Source organism: Hermetia illucens, chromosome 4 (assembly GCF_905115235.1).
Source record: "Hermetia illucens chromosome 4, iHerIll2.2.curated.20191125, whole genome shotgun sequence".
Classification (NCBI taxonomy): domain Eukaryota; kingdom Metazoa; phylum Arthropoda; class Insecta; order Diptera; family Stratiomyidae; genus Hermetia; species Hermetia illucens.
Window position 1 is genome coordinate 119,673,931 of NC_051852.1, and position 22,951 is coordinate 119,696,881.

At 38.4% G+C, this 22,951-nt stretch overlaps 1 protein-coding gene across 1 annotated transcript; it reads left to right on the plus strand.

The window, feature by feature from the left end:
- The first annotated feature begins 247 nt into the window (after positions 1–247).
- LOC119655675 (facilitated trehalose transporter Tret1-like) lies at positions 248–22,008 on the plus strand. The gene is made up of 8 exons (XM_038061665.1): positions 248–645; positions 14,373–14,605; positions 15,608–15,738; positions 15,825–16,017; positions 16,080–16,230; positions 20,871–21,085; positions 21,140–21,406; positions 21,468–22,008. Exons 1-8 carry the CDS (start codon positions 600–602, stop codon positions 21,645–21,647), a joined length of 1,416 nt encoding a protein of 471 aa, XP_037917593.1. The 5' UTR covers positions 248–599; the 3' UTR covers positions 21,648–22,008.
- Positions 22,009–22,951: the final 943 nt, after the last annotated feature.

The following is a 22,951-nucleotide window of genomic DNA, read 5'->3' on the forward strand; positions in this document are numbered from 1 at the left end:
TTGTAGTTTTTCCTCATTTACGAATTATAGTGCCGGATCATAACTTTTTCTTACATCGCTAACCTATAAATTTATGACGCAAAAGATGCTTTTTCAAGTATCTAGTCTGGTGTTACCCTTCCAGATTTTTTTCAAATAGAGTCCACGCTCTTACGTACCTAATCGACGAATATCAGAACTGATAGATAACCAATTTAAAATTCATTCAGATAAGAATAAAAAATCGGACATAATGCATTGTGTCGTAATCTCTGGTTATTCGAGTATGTATCCGAGATTGTTTCTAACGCATATCTGCGTTGATGTGGAACATTACACACAGCAGGCTTTTTCGGTGTGATCTCAAATATTTAATTAATTTTGAATAGATAAAATGCAGTGAATTCCAAATCTGAAGCTTTACCATAACACGGGGGAGGGTATATATGGGTCAAATTCATGGCCAAGACTAGTGAGTTTTGTCTGGTAATTCGATCCGAATATTAGGAGGAAGTGTGAAGTGGTGAATTTTTCAAGTTGATTGCTCCCTTAGAGTTTATATGAAACACAGTAACTTTGATTTTTCAAATATTAGTGGGTGTTAAAAATCGGGCGAAAAAATGCCAAAGAGCGGATCGAAATATCAACAATATGCAACGCTTTGTGGTGAGTGTATAAAACACGCGTAAATTTGGAAGTAAAGTTAGAGTTCTAGTGTTGTTAGCTAGCTTCCAAGGTTTTTGACATTAATATTGCATAATCCACGTGGTCTTTGGTAAACATTCCCATTCAAATTTCTGTCTGGGAATCTTCTAATTAAATAACAAATATTAACGATGAGCGCTAAGCTAAAATGCGGCGTACTGTTTGTAACCACCGGCGAGAGGAAAATTTCCAATTTATAGTGTTATTTGAGATTTAGATTTCTTAAATTATAGATTTTTTCCCGCTTCCGTTTAAGTTGTTCTAGCGTTTTTGGGAAAATTGCGCCATATTTCACGTCGCAAGTTTCAATGCCAAATTGATACATATGGCGCTCTCGACGTGTTAAGCAACGTTTTAATTGAACTTACACAAATAGAATGAGGTTTATTTTTCATTGTATTTAATACAAAATTGACACACGTTCTATTCGGAAAGTGCTAAACCTGATGGCGTGAAGGTGAGGGATAACTTGGCGTTGACATAAGCATTAAGTTTAAGAGAGCTCACCATCCATGTTAAAAGTGGCTTAATCAATTTTTCCCTCCAAATGGGCGGTGTGTGTTTTCCAAAGCAAGTTCTACCTTGGATATTGTTAAAGAGACGTATGGGCTTTAAAGTAGTCTGGAGTGGACAAATTTCAAAATGAGCGCAATTTCAGCCTCCGCTTAAAGTGACACAGGATTCAATCTTAAAAGATACCACCAAAAAATATCGTTGTTGCTCCTTTATAAAATCTAGACCACGGAATCTATTCTATTCCTATGTTTCCAAACAAAATTTTCAAACAAAGTTAATAAGTATTTGGGAATACTTCGCATGTTTTCAAACATCTTGTCTGTCTAATTTTGCAAATAAAGATAGCTTTTTTAAGGTTTTGTTTGCAACACAAAACCTTATTAAAATCAGTTCAATGGCTGTCTGTCTGTCTGTCTTTTTTTTTTTGAGGAGGTGGAAATCTTCAAAAAACTCTGGCCTGGGCACGCTAGAGTGTGGGATTTTTACCCACTAAAACCACCCCCAACTCCATCCTACCTCGTGGAACCACATTTAGGTATTATATCACTGGGCGGAGTTAGCTTACTTTAGCTAGGTCTCCTTCCGTCTTCCGGCGGGGTTCGTAACCGCGCTTTCCTCACTTCCTCTGCTTTTCGCAGTTTCTCCTGGATCATTGCGATCATGGAATTGATCGCATCTCAGTCTTCCTGGCAAGCTACCATTCTCCGGACAAAATTTTCCGGTGATAGTACTTCACCTAGAGTCAAATTTGTGCTTTCGTTCGATTTCCCCGCTCCCAAAGACGCTGTTAAATGTTATATTATTATGGGGGCAGTTTGATTTACTAATGGCCACGATACCTTACGGGACTATTATCAGCTGCAAATTACTAGACAAACATTCTAGAGCTTGTCCTCATCTATTAAAATTTCTAAAATAAAAACCCACAAAACTCTTCATATTTGTAGAGCTAAATTCTCGATTTGCTTCACACTGCTGTGGATTCTGAACATCCAAAACACTATCAAAAATCATCCTATGCTGAGTTCTCTATCAATTTGGCCTTCTCCAGAGGAAAACGTGCCTGATTCAGCTCGCGTCCATAATAATCTACGCATCAAAGCCTCGTAATCCCCAAAATTTATCGAGTAAAGGCCTGTTATCAGCTCAATAAACGATAGGTTGGGAACGTCATATAGAGGAAAACTCTGTAGCTTCTCCGGAGTACATGCTGGTAGTTTGGAATGTAAGGCTTTCATAAATTAGGACAATTGGAAATTCTCTTCCATTGTTCCTGCGGTCACGCATTTAGGAGATGACACAACTTTTTAACAAATGCAATATCTGAAAAATTTTAATTGCGTCACACATAAAACAATTGGCAAGTGCACAGTAATACAATATCAATTGATAAATCCGAGGTTAGTATTGATAAGGACGGTCGCTGCGAGCGTGATTTGCTTGGACGGTGGCATCTTGATAATTTTCGTGAATCATATTGTTATGTGCGTTGTCGGGATTGTCTTTGAGCTGAGGATAGCCGCGATTAAGGATGGATTCTACATATGCCACCTACCAGATCACGCGGTGGTCACAAGCTCTCTGATAGTTCAATTAAAGACGTTAGTTATTCATCCTCGATGACGAGGAAATTGGGCATATGTATGAAGCGTTGTTGCGCACGACATGAAGTCGTGCCAGACGTGGTGAACTTCTTCCTGTCATAGAAAGAAAAACTGCTCGCTGATGTTACATATCTCTTCAGCGAAATATTTCGCACCAACATGACATCTAGAATTTTTGACAAATGATTTCAAAGAAAGGCCTTAGTAAATTTAAACTTTGGTTGAGTGATAAAAGACAACCATTCCGAATTGCTAGTATGGTATTTCGAAAGGAGAAGGCAGAATATGGTCCTCCCATTAAAATACGAACATGCAAGTCCAAATAGGACCATAGCTGAAATATATCATGAAATAGCTTCGTAAAAGGAGTTGGATTGTCAAGTTAGACAAGTTCGACATAAGACCATAGTAGTGAATTACTTGTACGACACAGCATCGGTTACGTTAAGGAATATTTTCAGATATTCAGTCGCACTCATACAAAACAATCAGTATTTTAAAGATCGTTTAAAAGCCACTTCCATATAGTGTCATAGGAGCAACAAAGCTTTGAATAGATTTGGAAACCGCATCGTTTCCTATAAATGGGCTCTCAGGAATCTATAAAATCTTTGTTAGAATAATGTCGAAAGCAGAAGGTGCACGGTGTATGTTTAAGCTATTTATATATATGTAGCCAGACATTGAAGTTCCATCCTGTACTACACAGAACCGAATTAAAGAAAAGCACATAATAGCACATGTAACGCCGCCAATTAAATGCAGCCTGCAGACGAACTGTACTATACCAAAGATGGGCTATACCATCTATACTCATCATCGTAGGAATGATGCCCATGTAAATTCTGAAACAAATCATTAGCTGGACGCTAATGCAAAATATCCCGTCATATTTTGCCAAACTTGATGATATACATATGTACGTAGATATTGTGACGTACTTGCTTCACGTAGACTCCTATCATTGGATTGCACTAGACAAAAACCCATTCTATAATTTTAATATAAACGTTTATTTTATACTAAATTATACAACCTTACTGAACAATTAATTACAGAACAATTCCTTCAACTGGTACAATTGGATGCATTTATGTCTACTTGAAACTTGACTGACTCCACCTCCAATAATTTTATACCCCACTTTGAGCCTTTGACAAAATCAACTTACTGGCATTAGAGTTATCTGTTAACAATTATCCCAAATATTGGCCTTACTGTTATATAATTTTGGTGCCCTGGCTAATTGTCATCACTACGATTTACATTGACGCTACACATAATTTTCCCAAAGTGATTTTCGTCACAATGCCTATCGCCTAAACTTGTTCGTCCCAAACATCAAGAATCATCGCAATCTACCTGGTGTTCGAATCGTGTCCCATTTCTGCAGGTACTCCAACCTCATTTTCAGCTTCCCTTCTATGATTAGTTTCAGTTAATTCCAATTAGGTCTTAAAGTCTTCTAACTGGTGTCTAATATCTTCATCTTCCCGTCTTTCCATCCATAAATTCCTTCCATAAATTTTGCCTATTTTTCGTCTTGTGGTGCTTCCACTTTCCCTCTTTTGATCTCTTTCATAAATTTTGCTCGTTTTTCGGTTTGACGTCTTTCCCATTTTCCTTATCGTCTTCTAGATACTTCTTGTTGTTTTTCCATTCTTTATATAGCTTGCATTAGAGCTGTCGTTGTAGCTTACTGTTGACGTTTCAACTGCTTTTTCGCGACCTTTGATTAACAGTGTAGGCGCACACTGGAATTCCCGTATTTCAAAAGGGGATGCAAACACTTGACTAAAAAACCATCTTCATATACATCGAGCAGGCGGCCCAAGATCTTGGGCTGCACATTAAGGGAGGCAAAATGAAATGTATAGTGGCCACGTCAGCGCCAAAAACCATCATTATCAAATTAAAGTGAACTCGTACTCGTATAAGCACTTTGACTTTTTATACTAAATTTAGTACCTTCTGAAATTCGTCAGTGCTCTTTCTCGGTTTTTAGTATTTTTTTTTAAAAATAGGCATTATACATTTCAATACTTCAGTACTTCAGTAGCTGAAACCAAAACTGCTCTACTAAATGACAAAATGACCTGACGGTTGAACTGATAACATTTCGCTGCCTGTGGTCATTTCAGAACATATGTCAAGTATAATGGGTAGTAAAGTTTTATAGTCACCTGGTCAGAAGAAACCCGTTAAACTCCGAAAATAACAGAGAAAACAGTCCGCTTTTGTGAAAGAACGTCCTATCAAAATCGTTGACTCTTGGTGTTCAGGGTCTTGTAAGTAAGCCAATAGCATAAAATTTACGATATACATGAAACCCTCAAGCACGACGGCGGGAATCAGTTAAGGCTTCAAAACGAGCAGAGTGATAAGATTGGTATTTATTGACTAGAACATGAAAAAGTAGTATACTCTAATGTGATGTCTTTTAATTTACTACAAAACTCCACCTTAGGGGTAGAACAACTGTTTGTCTCCCAGTAAGACAACAACCCCAAGTACACGTTCTTGGATATTGTATAATGTTCCACGCCACTCTATATGTCTCCCCAATTGGTAAACTTTAACTTGATCTGTAGCATTTGCTCGAGCTCTAGGTCAATACATGGCACATCTCTCCTAAATATGATTTCAGAAAGGTATTCTAGAAAGCTACAAACGAAATTTCCCCCGATGTGATTCAATACTTTTTTAATTCGTTACACGGTTGCCTCATTATTGTAATTTCGTACATAACATTAATATTGGAATTCGAATTTGATATTTTTTTCTCGTTGTGCTAATATTTTTCTTATGCTCATTTTCTTTGCCTTCCTTGTACTATCTGTATTACGTGGGAATAAATGTTTTGGTATTTCAATTGTATCGATTCATACGGGTTTCTATGTGTCCTCGTCAACCTTTCTTCTGAAACAATGTACCAACAATATTGGTAGACAGATTATACTATATACAAGGGCATGGCATTTAATATAATACAATAGTAGGAGAGGTGAAATTCTGTTCTTTTTGCTTGAAAGTACCATTTTGTACCTTTTCGCCACATTTTTTAGTACCATTATTTTTCCCTTAGACGATCAGTATTTCATCAGCCTTGCCTCAGTCTGTCATTCAGACAGGGCAAGTGTGTGACAATGACTGATGGATTGATTAAAATTTAAATTACTAAATAAAATCTATCAGACTGTCTGGATTGATTATAAGTTGATAGTAGTGGAGCTGTCATTGTGGTGTTAATCGAAACATGACTTCTCGAGTGGTTCGGATCTTTAAATACATGCAACAAAAATGGTTTTTTGTTGTCTTGTTTATACTGAACACTTCAGCCCATGAATATTTCGTCAGTCCATTTTTGATGGGTTGACTTATGGCAGACTGATGAAATACTGATCGTGCAAGCTCAACAACATCTTGGTTGTCCTTTTTGGCTTCTTTTAATCATTTGTATGGCAGTATCAATTACTTGAGACTAACAAACATATCTAATTAAGATAGATATGTGTGTTAGTTAATATGTATGCAAGTCGGTAGTCAATTATAATGAGTATCGAATACATATTTGTATATGTATGCGTCATTTTGCTGTATAGGCAATGTTTGTTTGTTTAGGATTTGCACAATATCTATTTTTAATATGTAAATATGTATATCTTGCAGTTTGGAAATATCTGCATGGAGGGATTTATGTGTGCCATTCCGGACGGCGTGGTTGTAAACTGATTCTGCACCGAGTGTTCTTGAGGTGCCCACTCATTGGCCATCTTTGGAAAGTGAATTCCGCTGCATAGAATAGCCAGCAATCGAATTGTCGCGCTTACTTATTGTATGATCTGTCGAAACACAGAAAGAACGCTAACACAAGACAGTCTCAATTTGATCTTGTTGTTGAGATAATTGCATTTACAGATTTTAGACAAGGCAGCGAAATCGGATTTAGCGCTGTTAATGGGCCGGCAACATCGGCAAAACTACGCTTCCCAAAAGGGGATAGGGAGGGTCAAGCTGAGAAGTCAGGTTTTGTTGGTGTTTATTTACAGCGAAAATCTATCTCCATCTCTTTCCAAATCCAAAGCTATTTGGCCAAGGTCCACGGTGAAATCAAACAGATGTCATTAGCTTAGTCGAGGTGTTTATGAAAAGGCGTCATCGTCCAATAAATTTCTCTACGTTTTTCGGACAGGACAGTATGAAAAATGTTATCGATTACAAGGAGAAATAATATCGACTGCAAGATGCAACCTTGGCGGATTCTGCTTTGGACCATTAATTCTTCCGAGATTTTAACTCTGTCCAGCACGTGACATTTTGGGCCATCATATGTCGCTCTGACAATAACTATCAATTTCTCCGCTTATTTGTGACCGGACATTTCATCCAGAGAAAGAGAGATCTCACTGGATGTGGTACGGTTAAGAACTGTGGTGTAGTGTTCGTTCCACCTGCTGCTCTTCATTGTGGATGAGGACTCGACCGTTTGCGATCGTATGCAAATTCTTTCGTGATGCGGTGTACACTTCTGAAATTATTATGCTCAGCGAAATTGTCCGTAAACTTTCTGAAACTTTGCTCGTTATCGGACTTCGGGCCCGTCATCGCCGCCACCACTCGCAGCAGTCAATAGAGCCTCCAAACTTTTTCATTGATCGATCCGTTTCTACGATTGCGCTGTCAGCTAGATCTTATGGTGCCCGTTCCGGACGTGGAAGACGGTTGGCGGTCCAACACTCATCGATATTCTCAGACACGTTACTGAGTGTATTTGCCGTCCGATCAGCAAGATAGCTTTCCTACTATGGAGCGACTACTAGATCATACATGTGGTCGACGTATAATTTCGCAGGGTAGAAACTCTCCAACCTTGCAGGAAGTGGACGATGCAACACGCAAGTTAACATAAGTGACCATCAAATGGTGATCCTTTTGGAGGTCGATGCCATTTCCTCTCTTCGTACCCACCTCCATGAGGCAACTCTTAAATCTACTGCAGGTCACGAAGTATCTGATTGTTTGTGTTGTTATAGCACAAATGATCTTATAGCACGCTCTGCGCTCGAACAATGCGCCCCAATTATCGTTTCAGCCGCCTAGACCGTATTTCCCCATTACATGTCCCTGCAGTCAAAAGTCTGGCGAAAAACTGGCTCCCAGATCGAGAGCGCGCTTTGCGAGAGTGATCAGAAACAACCCGATACCGGTTAACACGTTACCCATAGGGGAAGATAAGTACTCTTTGAGTTCCACCATCTTACTTCGTTTCGGTCCGGAATGTCTAGTTTATATATCGTTGGAATTATCCCTTGAGTTGTTGGAAAATGAACAATCTGAGGACCTTCGCTGCTATCGTCGAGCAACGTACTCAGTTATAGTCTGTTTTCGATATTCGAAGCCTTCAGCTTTAGTTGAGCATAAAAATAAGTGGCAATGAATTCGATTCCGACACATCCATCCATCCATCTAAAATATTCATTTTTTCTTCAATTTGCGCGGTTGGGTTTCCACTAAGCACTATAATTATATTAATAATAATAGTTTGCGCAACAATCCAATCATCTGGGCCTTCAAGTGTAGAAAAGTCAAGATGCTTTTTAAAGCCGGTAACAATACGATCATTGAGAAATCTAAAAAAATTGGAATGTAAATGTAGTATTTATTGAAAACTGCTACCTCTAATATGACTTACAATTTCCCGCTACATTTCAAATCTCCTTCACCTTAAAAGGACACTCTTCCGCGAATCCGGTGAACGTCTCTCTGCGTCGGATTTCTGGGCACAAAAAGTGTGGCCTTATAAGGGACTTTGAAAAATAGTGATGCACCTAACAAATGGATACAGAACCCGCACCATTATTCTTCACACCCAATTTTCATCTACAAATAACTTATCAAAACTATTATAATAACCAGCTTTTCTTGCCGGAAATATTACTTGGAGTTTCTTAGAGCTTACACACCCCAGAATCGCACATCAGCTTTAATAATCTCAAGTTGAATTTGACTAATAATCACAAGCTGGAATTAAATTGGTATTTTATTCTTCTTAAGGCTTTGTTGAAAAGAAAAAGCTTATTAAAATCGATGCACTGTCTGTCTGTCCGTCTGTCATACGCAATTTTCTTAGACATGACTGTGTGAATGTGGGTCGGACCTGTGATCCGCATGGGATGAATAACATTGCTGCACGTGGAACTTAAGGGCGGTTCCCCATATACTTAAAAGGAGAGTGCAACATTTTTTTTCCACCGAATATAGTCATGTGGGGTATCAAATGAAAAGCCTCAATTCGTACTTTCGAATCAGATATTAGTTTTGACATTGGTGGTAAGAAGGAGGAGTGAGTATTTTAAGGACCCCTTCTCAGAAACTACCCAACCGAAAAATCTGAAAAAATATGGTGGTATCTAGGCCTCAAAATAGTCTTCGTTACTATATCTATTCTAATAAAGTTAATAATATCATATAATAGTATATTTTTATATTTTGAAAATTTACTGTGAACTCCCTAGATCCGTAAAATTTTGCGGTGGGATAGGTTTTGATATGAAACAGCAAAGTTTGGTGGAAATCGTACTATTATTAACAAAGTTATAGTAGGTCAAAGTTATTCCATCCGCGTCAAATAACTACTTGCTAAAAGAAGAAATGTCAGTACCACGTCGAATTGAATATCGGGTATATTCAAGGTATTTATACTACAAGATATACATAGTTGGAGACAATGTGTAATCAAATATTTTTACTTAAAGAATCAACAAAACCTTTCATACTTGAAGAGCTGAGCTTCCGGTTTTCGACTTGTTCGCATCCTGCTTTGTTTGGGCAACAGAGATTTTATGTAAACGAGCCAGTCTCCTGCCCATTTCCCGCTTAACAAAAATCAAAACACAACTGTTTGCTTATGATAGGTCAGTCCCACATTGATTATCTAGTTGATCAGCACGATAATTTTATTAATCTATGTATAATGATTAGAAGTTGGGAAAAATAGATTATTGCAAATTATCACACAAAATAATATAATTTTGGGATGTAAGGAACTTTGAACTTGATCATAATATTTTTCCCTAGCTTTTGAGTGAGTCGTTATCTGCATGGACACTATCAAAAAATTTATCGACTGTATCAAACCGAATTTTCTAAATTACCTATAAATGCCGATCGTCAATCTTATCGAAAACCGGTTGCAGTTACGAGTTATTGGTAGCAATACATGCAAAATAGTTTCGCTTGCAAAATCGAAACTGTGCATCCAATTGATTGCATTGTATAGTAATAGCATGACACTAATGTCGTGTGAAAGCAATAGGATGCAGATAAGTGGCTGGATTTTCCAGGCGAAATTCGTACAGTCTGAGTGAATGACGGAGAAATTCTGTAGCTTAGCTTAATAGGAGCGTAATAGCACTCAGGTATCTCTGTTAAAAAAGAGATATTTTATATGCTACTTTCTTCTAGTTGGCAGAACATTTTGATACTATTTGTTTAACTTCCCAAGAACTAAACTAATCGTAAAGTGATGAATATTAGTAAAAATTGATAAGGAAAATTATTTATGTAGCTGTCGTTCTTTGGGATACTTGCTTTTGTTGACTAAGAGAGCTTTGAGTCTGTATTTAATTTATAATGGATCACACACACTGAAGTGAATGTTGAATTTATTAAACACGTTGAATTGGACGTGCAAATAGCAAGAATCGTTTCGGATATGGCGAAATAACTCATTTTTAAATAGATTCTTGACGTTGACAGATTGCTCCAGAGCGATTTTCATTTCAATAATTAATTTTGTTTAGATTTCTTTATTCCTTTCCCGCTTTTTAATGGCAAGGGTCATTGTAGGTAAATTAAATTCCAATACCCGTCCATCGTCTTCTTCTGGGTTATTTTGAATTATATATAGTATTTAATAGCAAGCGATTTGATATTATCTGAAGGACTGCTCGTTGGAGATTCCAACAGCTTTGGAAAAATTTGAAAAATTTATTGAATGAAATCAAACTTGTTGTCCTACTTATCGTACACTACATATTGTTCAATAATTCTGTAATAACCGGTTCTTAGTTAGTAAACACGCACTTCTCATATCGATAAGCGACTTATTTTTGTGTTCGCCCATACCTATGAGTTTTCAAAGGGGACGGTGCTAAAGCTACTAATAATTTTCTTGTTTACTTCTTACCCTACTACGAAAATTTGAAGTGTTATCTTAGATTGTATTTATGATGTAAAATATCAATTCTTTTTCTTCAAAAATTTCCGTCATCTTTAATTGAGCGTGGAATAATCAGTAGTCACTGAGTAGTTATCTACATCGCTGTAGCACCCAAGGTCGACAACTTTTTGTGCGAAAACGTTTGTAAATCGTCCTAATAATCTTATACAATGATCTTATTCTTTTTCGACCATTGAATTTCGTGGGTTTTGCATTAGAAGAATTGTTTATATTGTTTTCTTTTTCGATTTATGTTGAAGGAAAATACACAAACATCTCACGAATAACTTTTTTTGGTTGGCTTTTTAAAGAAATTTGCTCTCCTGCTTTTTAGTGGATATAATAGGCAATTTCAACGTCATATTGTCAATGTGATTTTTGAAGCAAGCGTATTATCTAGGGTCATCCCGAAATAATTTATTTATAATTTACATATCTTGGAATATTGCTGTATTCACCTTTTACTGGGATATCTCAGTCTAGACATTGAATAGAATTGGACTGAGTCCGAACCAAGCAGAACACAAACAGATATATTACAATAATGACATACGGTGGTAACAGCTCTTAGCACATATCGGCAATTAAATGGAAATGGCCTTAAAATTTTGGTAAGATATAATGAGAATGGAGGCGGTCAACTGGTAGTGTAAGTTCCAGAGAAAAAGCCTGGATTGATAGCCACGATGAATCCGATAACAACAACCATGCTACCAAGTCCTACCTCAACCTCCACATGGTGTTCGCAGTTCTTTATTAATCAAATAGCAGATTCAAAAAGATGAAGTCGAGAATCCCTCACCTGAAAACGTTATAAGCTGTACCACTTGGTTTTCCAGGTTGGAGTTTAGTGTGGGACTGACAATTATGCCCGGAATAACTACCTGCTACGAAGCCGCGGAAGAAACCTCGGACTGCATCAGATCGAGGGGACTCGGCAAGGAAAATACAAACGATTTGCTAATTTTTCATCAAACGATACCGCTTCTCAATATTGAAGAAATGTTCTAGAAGGGGGACAGTTTCCTGAAGAATAACGACTATACCATGTATTATAATGGTCATCAAACAAATCACGTTCTCAGAGTAGGTTTTATGTCAGCTAAAAGATAAGTCTGCTGTTATCAGCTTTTAAAACATGAGAGAACGACTATGCACTCTGCGCTACCCCTGCAGAGTCGGAGATTGACGCCTCCTACGATGCAGTGGAACGAATCCTCGAAGCTTGCCTATGATATTAAAATAATACATGGAGATTTTAATAGTCAAGTATTGACAGAACCTGTATTCAGGCTACGTACGTCTGCTCCCATAGCTTCTAAGAAATTTCGCATGACAGGAGAGTTTGAATTATTTAAATAGCATAAACAAAAGTGGGTTTCTTCCGACACGACCAATTTTGGCCAAATTGACCACGTGTTAATTGCAGACCGCCCGTCCCTTGGCCTTGATAAATGCTAAAATATATGGAGGTGTCAATATTGACTCGAAGTTCCGGGCTCGAATAATAATACCACCTCGAATCCAGCATAAAAGAGAGAGACTTACCAGGGTTAGTAGCGGACTTAATATAGAGCCCTACGGTACTCTAAACGAAGGCGAGAAGGAATGGGATGAGCAACCTCTGGAAAAAACTCAGCAGGATCGGGTGGAAAGGTGGGGGACGCAATGTGATAAATGGTGGAATGGAAGCTGAGCAAAGAGAGCTTGGGGAATCTTTAGTGAAATCGGTAAAGATAACAGAAACGCCCTGCCATGAACATGTTTAGCAGTGAAGTTCGTGAAGTCTAGAAGGTTAGAAGTAGTAGATTGGCGTTTCATAAAGCCATGTCCTTTTTTCGCTATGAGGAGACCCAAGTACGGTGATCAACCAGTAGTTGCCATATTGATCGAAGATTTTGAAACAAAATGAGAAAAGCGAGATAGCGCACAGCTAGATTAAGGTCATTGATTTTTGAAATAGGGATAGCGAGAGCCTCTTTCTGAAGGTGAGGAAAGCAGCATTCTTCGAAACTTTTGTTGATAATTAATTATGTATTGTCTACAATTAACTAAGAAGAGGTAAGGAAGTCGATCGGGGCCTATCTGATATTAGGGTCAAGTTTATCAATGAGGAAGTCAACCGAGGCAGTGTAATGAGAGGAATCGTGCTAGACTCACGACACTCTGCACTTATAAGAGAGACAGAGGATGCCGAGGAAGAGGGGATAAACAGGAGTAGAAATGAAGTTAGTGTAGGGAAATAACAGTGGAGCAAGTGAAACTGATGGAAGTGGGAATATCGGATGGGGTTACAGGAATCGCGAATGCATGACTAAAATGGTTTGAAAACATTATGCACTGGAGTTGTCAACAAGTTTCACCTGTCCACCTTTTTATTGTTGATTTTACAGAGAAACACATATTTCTGAAATTAGTAAAGTCTGAACATTGAAGTCGATGGTAAACGACCAAAAGGCCGGCCGAGATAACGGTGGCTTGATACGCCGGATGGGGATTTAAAAGCCTCGAGATTGTATCCAGATCAGGCAACCGATCACGACGAGCGACCCCGCTTGTGAACGGGACAAAGGCTGATGAAAAACAAGAAGGGTAAGGTCAGTCACATTTTTGAAATGCAGATTTTTTTTTCCCTAGTGCGTGTTTCGCGCAAAGGTTTTAAGGAATCTCTTTAATGGGGCGGGGGGGGGGATTAATTTTAAACACTTCAGTTCGTCACGTGTCATTTACCAAGACGTCATGTGCTCTTAAACTGATGAGTGAGATCGTATGGGAAATAAGAAAAAAGGGACGACATTTCTCCGAACCGCTTATGTGTTCCTTTCCCGGATTGGACCTCTTTCTAGACATTTCTGTTAGTAAATTGCGGCTTCTTCTTGAATCATTTGTTAAGATTAGGAAGGTTTTATAGGTCTATTACCAAAGCGAGGTTTTAATTGACCTTGATAAAGGAGGACCACTTCGGTAACAATTCACTGAATAGGCATTTTCGAATAGTGTTAAGTAGTGTACTAGCCTTTGTTGATGGTCACCAACAATGAGAAAGGGTCTTTCACAGCCTTACATGAGGTATCTGGTACTCTTCTCAAATGTTTGATGTCTTTGGTTTATCGCTTATATCCGTGATCTTAAAAGGTCAAATATTAAACATTTCGTTAAGTTCTTAGTTTTGCTAGTTATAGCTCTACAAGACGGATATTTGACAATACATCGTGATAAAGCTAAAGTTAAAACGTGTACCACCAGAGTTTAAGGAAACTGGGCTGTATGAAAAAGACTACATTTTAATACCTACTTCACACTATTTCCCTTTTAGATTAAAGTTCAATTTCATTTATTCGTTGCAGTTAATCTTTTAACGATTTGTTATGGAGCGTTCGTTGGATGGTCGTCAGCAGCCTTCCTACTGTTTCAATCTGAAGATTCGCCATTGGATGGAGGCCCTCTTTCAACGGCTGAAGTATCATGGGTTGGTTCTATATTATGTGTTGGAGGACTTCTTGGTACATTCCTTTTTGGTTGGATGTCAGACAGATTTGGTAGAAAGAAATCCTTGTTGTTTGCTGTTATTCCACAATTGGTAAGAAATTACAAATATTTGAATTTGAATTTAATTTTTTGAATATTAGCTTCTAAGTTTCAGGTCTTTTGTAAGAAGGACATATGCGCGGCTAAAATAAATAGATTCGAAAGTTTGTGCTAATGCACTATCAATTTCGGCACTCATATTCATATTTTCAGTACAGTTCTCGCTAATCGCCAGACCTCTACTTAGAAAGGCCAGCTGTTGTGCTGGTTGTGCATAACATAAATTAGGCCTTAACATCAATGCTGTTACTTCCAAAATGTATCTTTTGTCCGACAAAATGCTTTGAAAATAACGAGTATATTCCGATACGGTATATTAACGTTGTTATCAAGGTGGAAGGCAATTTTATATGGGGATCTACCGAGCATCCAGTACCTTCTAGATGGCCCATAGTCCACTCCCGCTTTTTTGAGCATGCTTGTAATATTGGCTGTCAGAGTAGCCAAGTTTGTCATGTTGCCATGTTGGTGCACAAACCTTCTCTGTTTTGAATTGTTTGTAACGAACAGGGTGGAATATTTTTCAACCCCTTGGTGAGCAGTATGAAGGAGTGGGTACTTTATTGGATTGAGGAACGCTGGATTAAAATTAAGTTCGCAAAAACAATTAATTTGCATTTATGCTTTTAACTGAATTCCGGATAGATATGTCCAGTAGTCGCCCCATTATCTTTTTAAGGGAGACATTTTAATAGTTCATAGCGCCCGCATTTTTTTTTCAGTTTGGCGTTGAGATTTCAGATTGACGAATTCTGAAATCTCAATGATTTTGGGTAGTCTTTTTAGTGGGACCGTATCTTATAGATAAGATGTTTGGACCTGCTGTTCGCACGTAGGGAAATTGAAGACTTTGAAGAATCTTTTTCTCTTAGCGCTGCAACTTTCCTCCTTGTTACAAAATCAATACTAACATGCTCGCCAAAAAATGTATATACATGTATAAATAAGTTAAATTCTTCATACCATTTATTTTCAATGATGATTTTCTTTCTAGTTGAGTTGGCTGTTCATTGTAGTAGGAAACAGTTTCTTCTATCTAATGATCTCACGTATAATGGGAGGTATATGTGCAGGAGCAATTTTCATCTTAGTACCCATCTACGTCCACGAAATAGCTCAGGACCGGTAAGCCAATTCTGCCAAAGCTAGGGTTCAAAAACAATCTCATCTTAAGGTAGATAATATATTCAATTGGTATGCAACTTTTTCAGAATTCGCGGCGCACTTGGTACATTCTTCTCCTTTTCCTGCAACATTGGAATACTCACGGCCTATGTTCTCGGGAACTATATGAGTTACAATACAAGTCCCTACATTTTCATAGGTGTGACCGTACTCTACTTTGTTTTGCTGTTGTTCCTACCTGAGTCTCCTATCTATCTAATGAAGAGACAAAAGGAACAGGTAATTGGTATTTGAGACATAAAGAGCTTAACTTAATTTAAAGGATTTTCTTGTTTTTTCAGAAAGCTGAGCATTCCCTTCGCTATTTCAGGAATATGAGAAAGATTTCACAGCCTCCAGATTTCTTTAAAGACGAAATAGAGAAGCTAAGAAATGATTACATAGACGGGAACACCAAGGGCGAGGAGCCTCCATTAGACTGGAAAGATTTGAGTATGTCTTCATTATTTTTAATACATGTTGTCAACTTAGTTATTTCCAAATGATCCTTTACTTAGAGTTTTAGGTTAATTTAAAGTTTTACGATCCTTGTGCGAACTACAATAGTTTCCCATCTTAAGTTAATTCTTAAAATCTTAAAATGTGTACCCATTCTATCCAGAAGCAAATGCTTGCATTATGAATTCTACCCAGAGTATGGTATGCTCGAAATTGAATTAATTTCGAAATGAACTGAAAGTCAAGGAAGTGAATCGTATCGGGTATAATAAGATTCATTTCTTAAAGTGGTTTTGCTGAAGAGCTGGAAAATTATATATAGCATTTTTATCTCTTGTTAACGATATTCCAAATGAAATTAACAATTCTACAAATCAAATCAACCACCAAATTCACACCTTTGCAAATCAAATTCACAATTTTTCATATCAAATTCACTTTTTTAATTCAAATTAACGATTTTATAAATAAAATTAGCACCTTTCAATTCAAATTTACATGAATAAATTTTTGTCTAAAAGAAAAAACTATGTGTAAAAAGTGGGAATGTAGCACCCTTTCATCCATAGATTTAATTTTAATTTAATTTGATCTTATAAATTTATTTTGTTAATTTTATTTGGAAAATCCTTAATTCAATTTGGGAAAAAGTTAATTTGATGTGAAAAATCGCAAAATTCCTTTGGATAAACCTGAATTTGCTATTATGACAATTTCTACTGATACATACATATGTATATGAACTAACTGAGGACAAAGCTTAGGGTTCAAAAACAATTCGATATTCTTAAATATAAGTAAGTGACAATGCAGTGACTTAGATGATTGGACGTCAGTCGTGCGAATTCGAATCCCCGTTCCGGGCTTGGGTATATATATTTGCATTAATGCTTGTTTTAGTGTATTCTTCTTTCCTCCGATGGACTCACTTCAGTATTTCAGCATTCAGATCCCTTATGACAATTGTCCAGTTTAAAGTCACGCCAACGTTGCCTGCAGCAGTTACATTGATTGTGATAATACTTTTCCTCGTGTGCCCGCTTTCTTAAATATTAAGAATAATTTTATGTGGCTTCTGATTCTTTCTTGCTAGGGGCCTAGGTATATCAGACAGACGGACCCAGATATATCATTCATATTAAAGAATATGAGACCTTCTTCACGTTTTTGTCATCTTCTTCCTAGAATTTAGATTTTGTTTCCAAAAGTTCAATGTTAATCCTCCACCATTTAGCGCAAAATTCAGCAACAACAATACAATGCTAGTGATTCAATGATTATTAACATTGAACGACGATTTGGTAACTCTAGAAAGTAAAAATTTCTAACTGTTGTTGTTGCATTTTCGTAACTTCAGTGACTCTGTACAATCCTGTTAGAATTGAATGTGTAAGTTACATCGTTTTTCCCAGTCACTATTTGACTAAGTGTGCACTACTCGATATTTGCTTATGCTCTTACTCTTCTGCCCCCAACTTCTCCTGCCTTAGTCAGGAACCGCAGACCCCGGTTTTGGGCCGAGGTTCATCAACTCGATATCCCTAAAAGCTGTCTGATGTCCTGACTTACGCCATTGCTCCATCTCAAGCAGAGTCTGCCTGGTCTTCTTTTTCTTCCATAGATATTGCTCTTATAGACTTTACGGGCTGGATCATCCTCATCCATCGCCACCTGTTGAGCCGGATTTTATCTATCGACGATCGTGGTATCGTTCATATAATAGATTTCGTCGTTATGTAAATCGTTATATTAGTAAGACCATCTCCTCACCTAACGCAAGGTACTAGGGAAGGAAATATCGTTTCCTTCTCTTCGGCACCGGGACCAAGGCTTAATAAACTTATAACGTATTTCCATATTATGCTTGATAACAATTTCTGTTGCTGTTAGCAATCCTCTTCTTCTTGGCCGTATCATCGAAGGCGCCTTTCTCGCAATTTTTCCATGATCGATGCAATCTCGTTGTTTTGTTTTATCCAGATTCAGTTAAAGATTGTATTTCATTATCCAATCATTCCAATTTTAGTCTCGGGGATCTGCTTCATTATGAGACGATAAGAGAACATCATGTACAAAACGTAATGTATAGGGCATTGGAGGTCAGATATCCCGTGTGAGCATCCATTGCAAGGATAACATGGAGGGGTGACAGGAGGCGTCCTGCTATACCTGCCATTCTCCGAATTTTACTTTTCGGATCGTGCTAAAACAGTTTAACCCAGCTCACAAGTTCTTCTGGTAATAGGTAATGCCACACACCATACCAGATGACATCATATGGCACACGGTGAACCGCCTTTTCCAGACATAAAAATGCAATGTAGAGAGGGCGATGTTTCTTACAGTGTCTCACCGTGTACTGCGTCAGTAGATCCGGGCTTTTGGGAAAAATCGATTTAGTTCACTGTTATTTGAACGATGTCACGAATACAAGTTGCCAAGAATTAGTTCAAAAATGTGTATAATATTAGACAGCAATCGGATCTGGCGGAAACGGTCGTGTTTAATGCCAATCGGATGGTGTTCAATCTTCTGTAATGACCCGACGGGAGAACTTACTGAGCCATAGTGCTGAGCCCAAGCTTTCGCTTTGCAGAACTCAGCTGCGATGTTGTTGCCTTTCCCGATTTCATTCATTTTATTACTTTCTCCACTTCTGTGACACTGATAAGTGAAATTGATTCAAACGCCAGCAGTGCTTGCAGGACAAAGCTTCCGTTGAAATCCACTGGAGCTTCCAGTTTATCGTAAAGATCCTTATAATCGACCGTATTCGCATCCTCTGTCGACGTTTGTGTGGATGCTGTGATCCTCTACCTCCGTTGATGATGGTGCATCTTGTAAATCACACGCAAAGGAGGCATATGCCACTAAAAAGTCTTGCTCACTTCCGCCGTTTTTGCAGCCAAAGTTACTAAGTCTATAGAGGAAGAATTATCTAGCGGTATTATATGAATTTCGAATTTCATAAATATACGTTGTTGACCTTACCATATATTACGTTCCCCAGCTCACTAGCCAAAGTTCCTTGATGAATACTATAACCCCGTCTTTACAGTACTAAAGTGCTTAAGGATTCATTTGAGCTACCTTCAGCTTTGGTTGTTCGCTTGCTGGTTTTATTGGCAGTAGTCGGAAGAGGTGAATGTCTTTCTAGCCCCTGACTCCAAGCGTCTATAGACTATGGTAATCGATTCATAGCGAAAAGTTTATTGGGTCTAATGCCGTTTGTAACCAATGAGGTTTCTTTCCTTGATCTTGAGCTCCCTGTTTAGGTTTTGAGTTTGTCTATTATTTTTTTCTGGCCTCTCCAACAGATAGAATGGCACTCCCCACAGTGTGCCAAGCGATGTTGTCGTCGCTCGGAATTTAGTCTTGTCTGGGGTTAATTCAGCCTCCGGTTGTGTTGCGTCGCCTGTCAGCGACCTCGGAATTTTAAGGTTCACGCACTTAGTGATCCCTGCGCACACACATTCCATCCACATGGTTCTACATACTTGGGGTTGGGGATTGATTCACTTAACTTCAAGTTTCATTCCCAAGAAGTTTGCTAAGAGACATAAAAAGTACTGGTCGAACCAGCGGAGCTGAGGTCGTTCGACAAGACTTTGCAAAGGGGTAAAATATAGTTTAATCACTAGGTTTCAAGGATTCCGAGATTTCCGAAATTGACATAACCAAAGTGAGATTCAGCTCAACTGACCTTCCCCGGCTGTTGTTGTTTATAATAAATACTCCTTTTCCCGGCCGGACATACGAGCGATTTGGTGACCTGCTAGGCCAACCTATAAGGAGTGGCGCATCACAAGGTGCGTCCTCTGCGATCAATAGATCTGAAATTTACAGCAGTATCGTTCGGGCCGTTTTCCCTTAAGATTTCGAGTGTTGGTAAGCCAAATAATCTGCGCTGAACAGAATTTGCTAGGTAAGTGACGAACTCGATCCAAACGGACCGAACCCCCTAACGAAAGAGTCAACACCGGATAGAGAAGATGATCGACTTTATGCCTCCGTATCTCTTTGTTATCTTCCGTTTGTCTTTTATCTACTGAAGAATTGATATTTTAAATTCTGATTTTCTGATTCCGGCACTGTGAGTAGAGATCGTTGTGTCAAGTTTTTTTTAAAGTTAAATGTGTTGTTAGCCTTGAATTTACCGAGAGGCTTTCATTATACGGAGTCAACAGCATCCGTAGCCGGTCACACGCAGCGTCTGATGAGATTGTCTTTGTCCTACGATTGCAACCGACCAAAAGTATAAAACTTTTTTTGGGCATCGGGTATTCGCTTAAAAGAAGGCGGTCCGTGCACTACGAGGAAAATGTGAGTTGCTCCTCAAAATTAATGCAAGCCGCCATTAAGTAGATGTCAGGACAAAATGAATATGAATTACGAAGTCCAATCAATGATGTTTGCAGGAGAAAAATATCCTTATGCAGGGGTAAACTTTTGCGTCTTGGATTTATACAACCCTATATAATATCAACTTCGCTCATATATTTTCTCAAATCCATTTTCGATTCAATTAGTCTCACTAGGTTTAGAAATTGAGCCCATTGTCAACTCTAATAGCAATCTTTTTATAATAATAATTTAACAAGAAAACAATTTTTACTAAAGCGATATTTCAACAGGTAACCCAGTGGCAAGGCGTGTTATAATAATTGGTGTTTCCCTGATGGCTCTTAACCAATTCTGCGGATGTTTCGCGATCATCAGCTACACAGCAACTCTATTTGAACAATCTGGCTCATCCCTAAGTCCCAACGTTTCAACTATTATTGTGGGAATCCTCCTGCTAGTAGGGGCATATGTTTCTACCGTCCTTGTAGACCGAGCAGGTCGTAGGGTATGTTTGGGACATTTTTTAACCTTCATATCTCATCACCATTGTTACCCCTAGTTGTTACTATCACTATCCGCCGTGGGAACAGGAGTCGGGGAAGCTTGCTTGGGGCTGTATCTCTACTGTAAAATACTCGGATATAATGTTGAAGCTGTAAACTGGCTCCCAATTGTGAGCATCTCGTTTGTTATATTCGTCGCATCCTTGGGGGTATTGACTTTGCCTTTTGTCGTCCTGGCGGAGATAGCGCCACCGAAAATTCGTGGTGTAGCCGTTTCGTTGTGTATGATTACGTTTTGGATATTTGCTTTCTTGAGTATTAAGGTAAGGCACTTTCAGTTATGAAAATTTATCTGGTCCAGCTTTAACATGTTCCTTTTTGCAGTACGTTCCAATCATGATGGTGTTCCTTGGACTGCACAGCTGCATGTTCATATTTGCAGCTTGTTGCTTTGTTGGAGCTGCTTTTATTCTATTTTATGTGCCGGAGACCAAGGGTAAAAGTTTAGAAGCTATACTCGCCTCTTTCGAAGGAAGAGCACCTGAGCTCGTGGAGCTGAAATAGAGTAGAGTTCCTGAATACCCAATTGTACTATATGGAGCTGTGAAGCAACTAGGCGTATAAGGCACTTTCTTTTTGAAAGTATTACCTTATATTTCGTATAAATTATATGGAAATGCGACTGAAGACACTAACAGTCCACTTAAGGGATGAAATATGAAGATATGGGTGTCCCTTTTTAGGATTTTTTTTGTAAAAAGTGATCTTTACAATATATAATAGTTTTCTTATTGATGTTAGCTTAAGGGTTCAGTTTCTTTTGACTGCAAATCTGATGAAGATTTTTTTATTTGCCTATAAATATTAAGAAATTATGGCCCATGATAACTTCTTTGACATTGTAAATAAAAAAATTTAAATCTTATGTTGAATAATAGCTTTATTCAGCGGCAAATTGCTTTGATAAATTTAATGGTTAAATCAAAACCTTGTCGGGCTTGTAATCAATGTCAATGACTATGTACATATCTTAGAAACTATTAAAATTACGTTAATCGATAGAGTAAAATTAATATTACAAAACCGCATTACTTTCGTATTGTGACAAAAACCCAGCTCTCAGCTCTTCCTTTTTAAGGTTTTGTGTAAACACAAAACCTTATTAAAATCGGTTTACTGTCTGTCTGTCTTTTTTTTTTTTTTTTTTTTTTTCCCGATGGAAGGTAGAAAGCTTCAAAAGCTACCGCAGGCTCCTGCCACACGGTTATGTGGGACTCTTACCCACTAAAACCACCTCCTTCTCCTTCCACTCTCCCCGCGGGACTCCCATTTGGTATTACGTCGCGGGGCTGGATCAGAATTTATTCTGCGCTCATGTCAACATTCGTGTTCCTCTCGCGTTCATTCTTTCGGATGACTTCCTCCTGCCTAAGCTTCTTTCCGATGGCTGTAATAACTTTTTCAACTTCGGTCCATATCCCCTTGGCTTTAACCATAAGCTCCATGATATTTTCGGGTGTAAAGTGCTCCCCGGTTGTAGCTTCTAATGTAGCCCTTTGGGTTTCGAATCTGGGGCAGTGAAAAAAGACGTGTTCTGCGTCCTCTGGAATGTTTGCACACTGTGGGCAATATGGCGAATCATCACGCCCAAATCGGTACAGATATGCTCGATAGCCTCCGTGTCCGCTCAAGAATTGAGTTAGGTCGAAACCTACTTCGCCGTGAGGTCGCTCGATCCATTTCCTGATGTCCCATATGATTTTGTGAGTCCAACGGCCTTTTTCTGACTTGTCCCACTTCTCTTGCCATTCCGCGACAGTTTCAGCTCGTGCGAACTGTCGCCGACGGGCCGGAGATTCTCCGGTGAG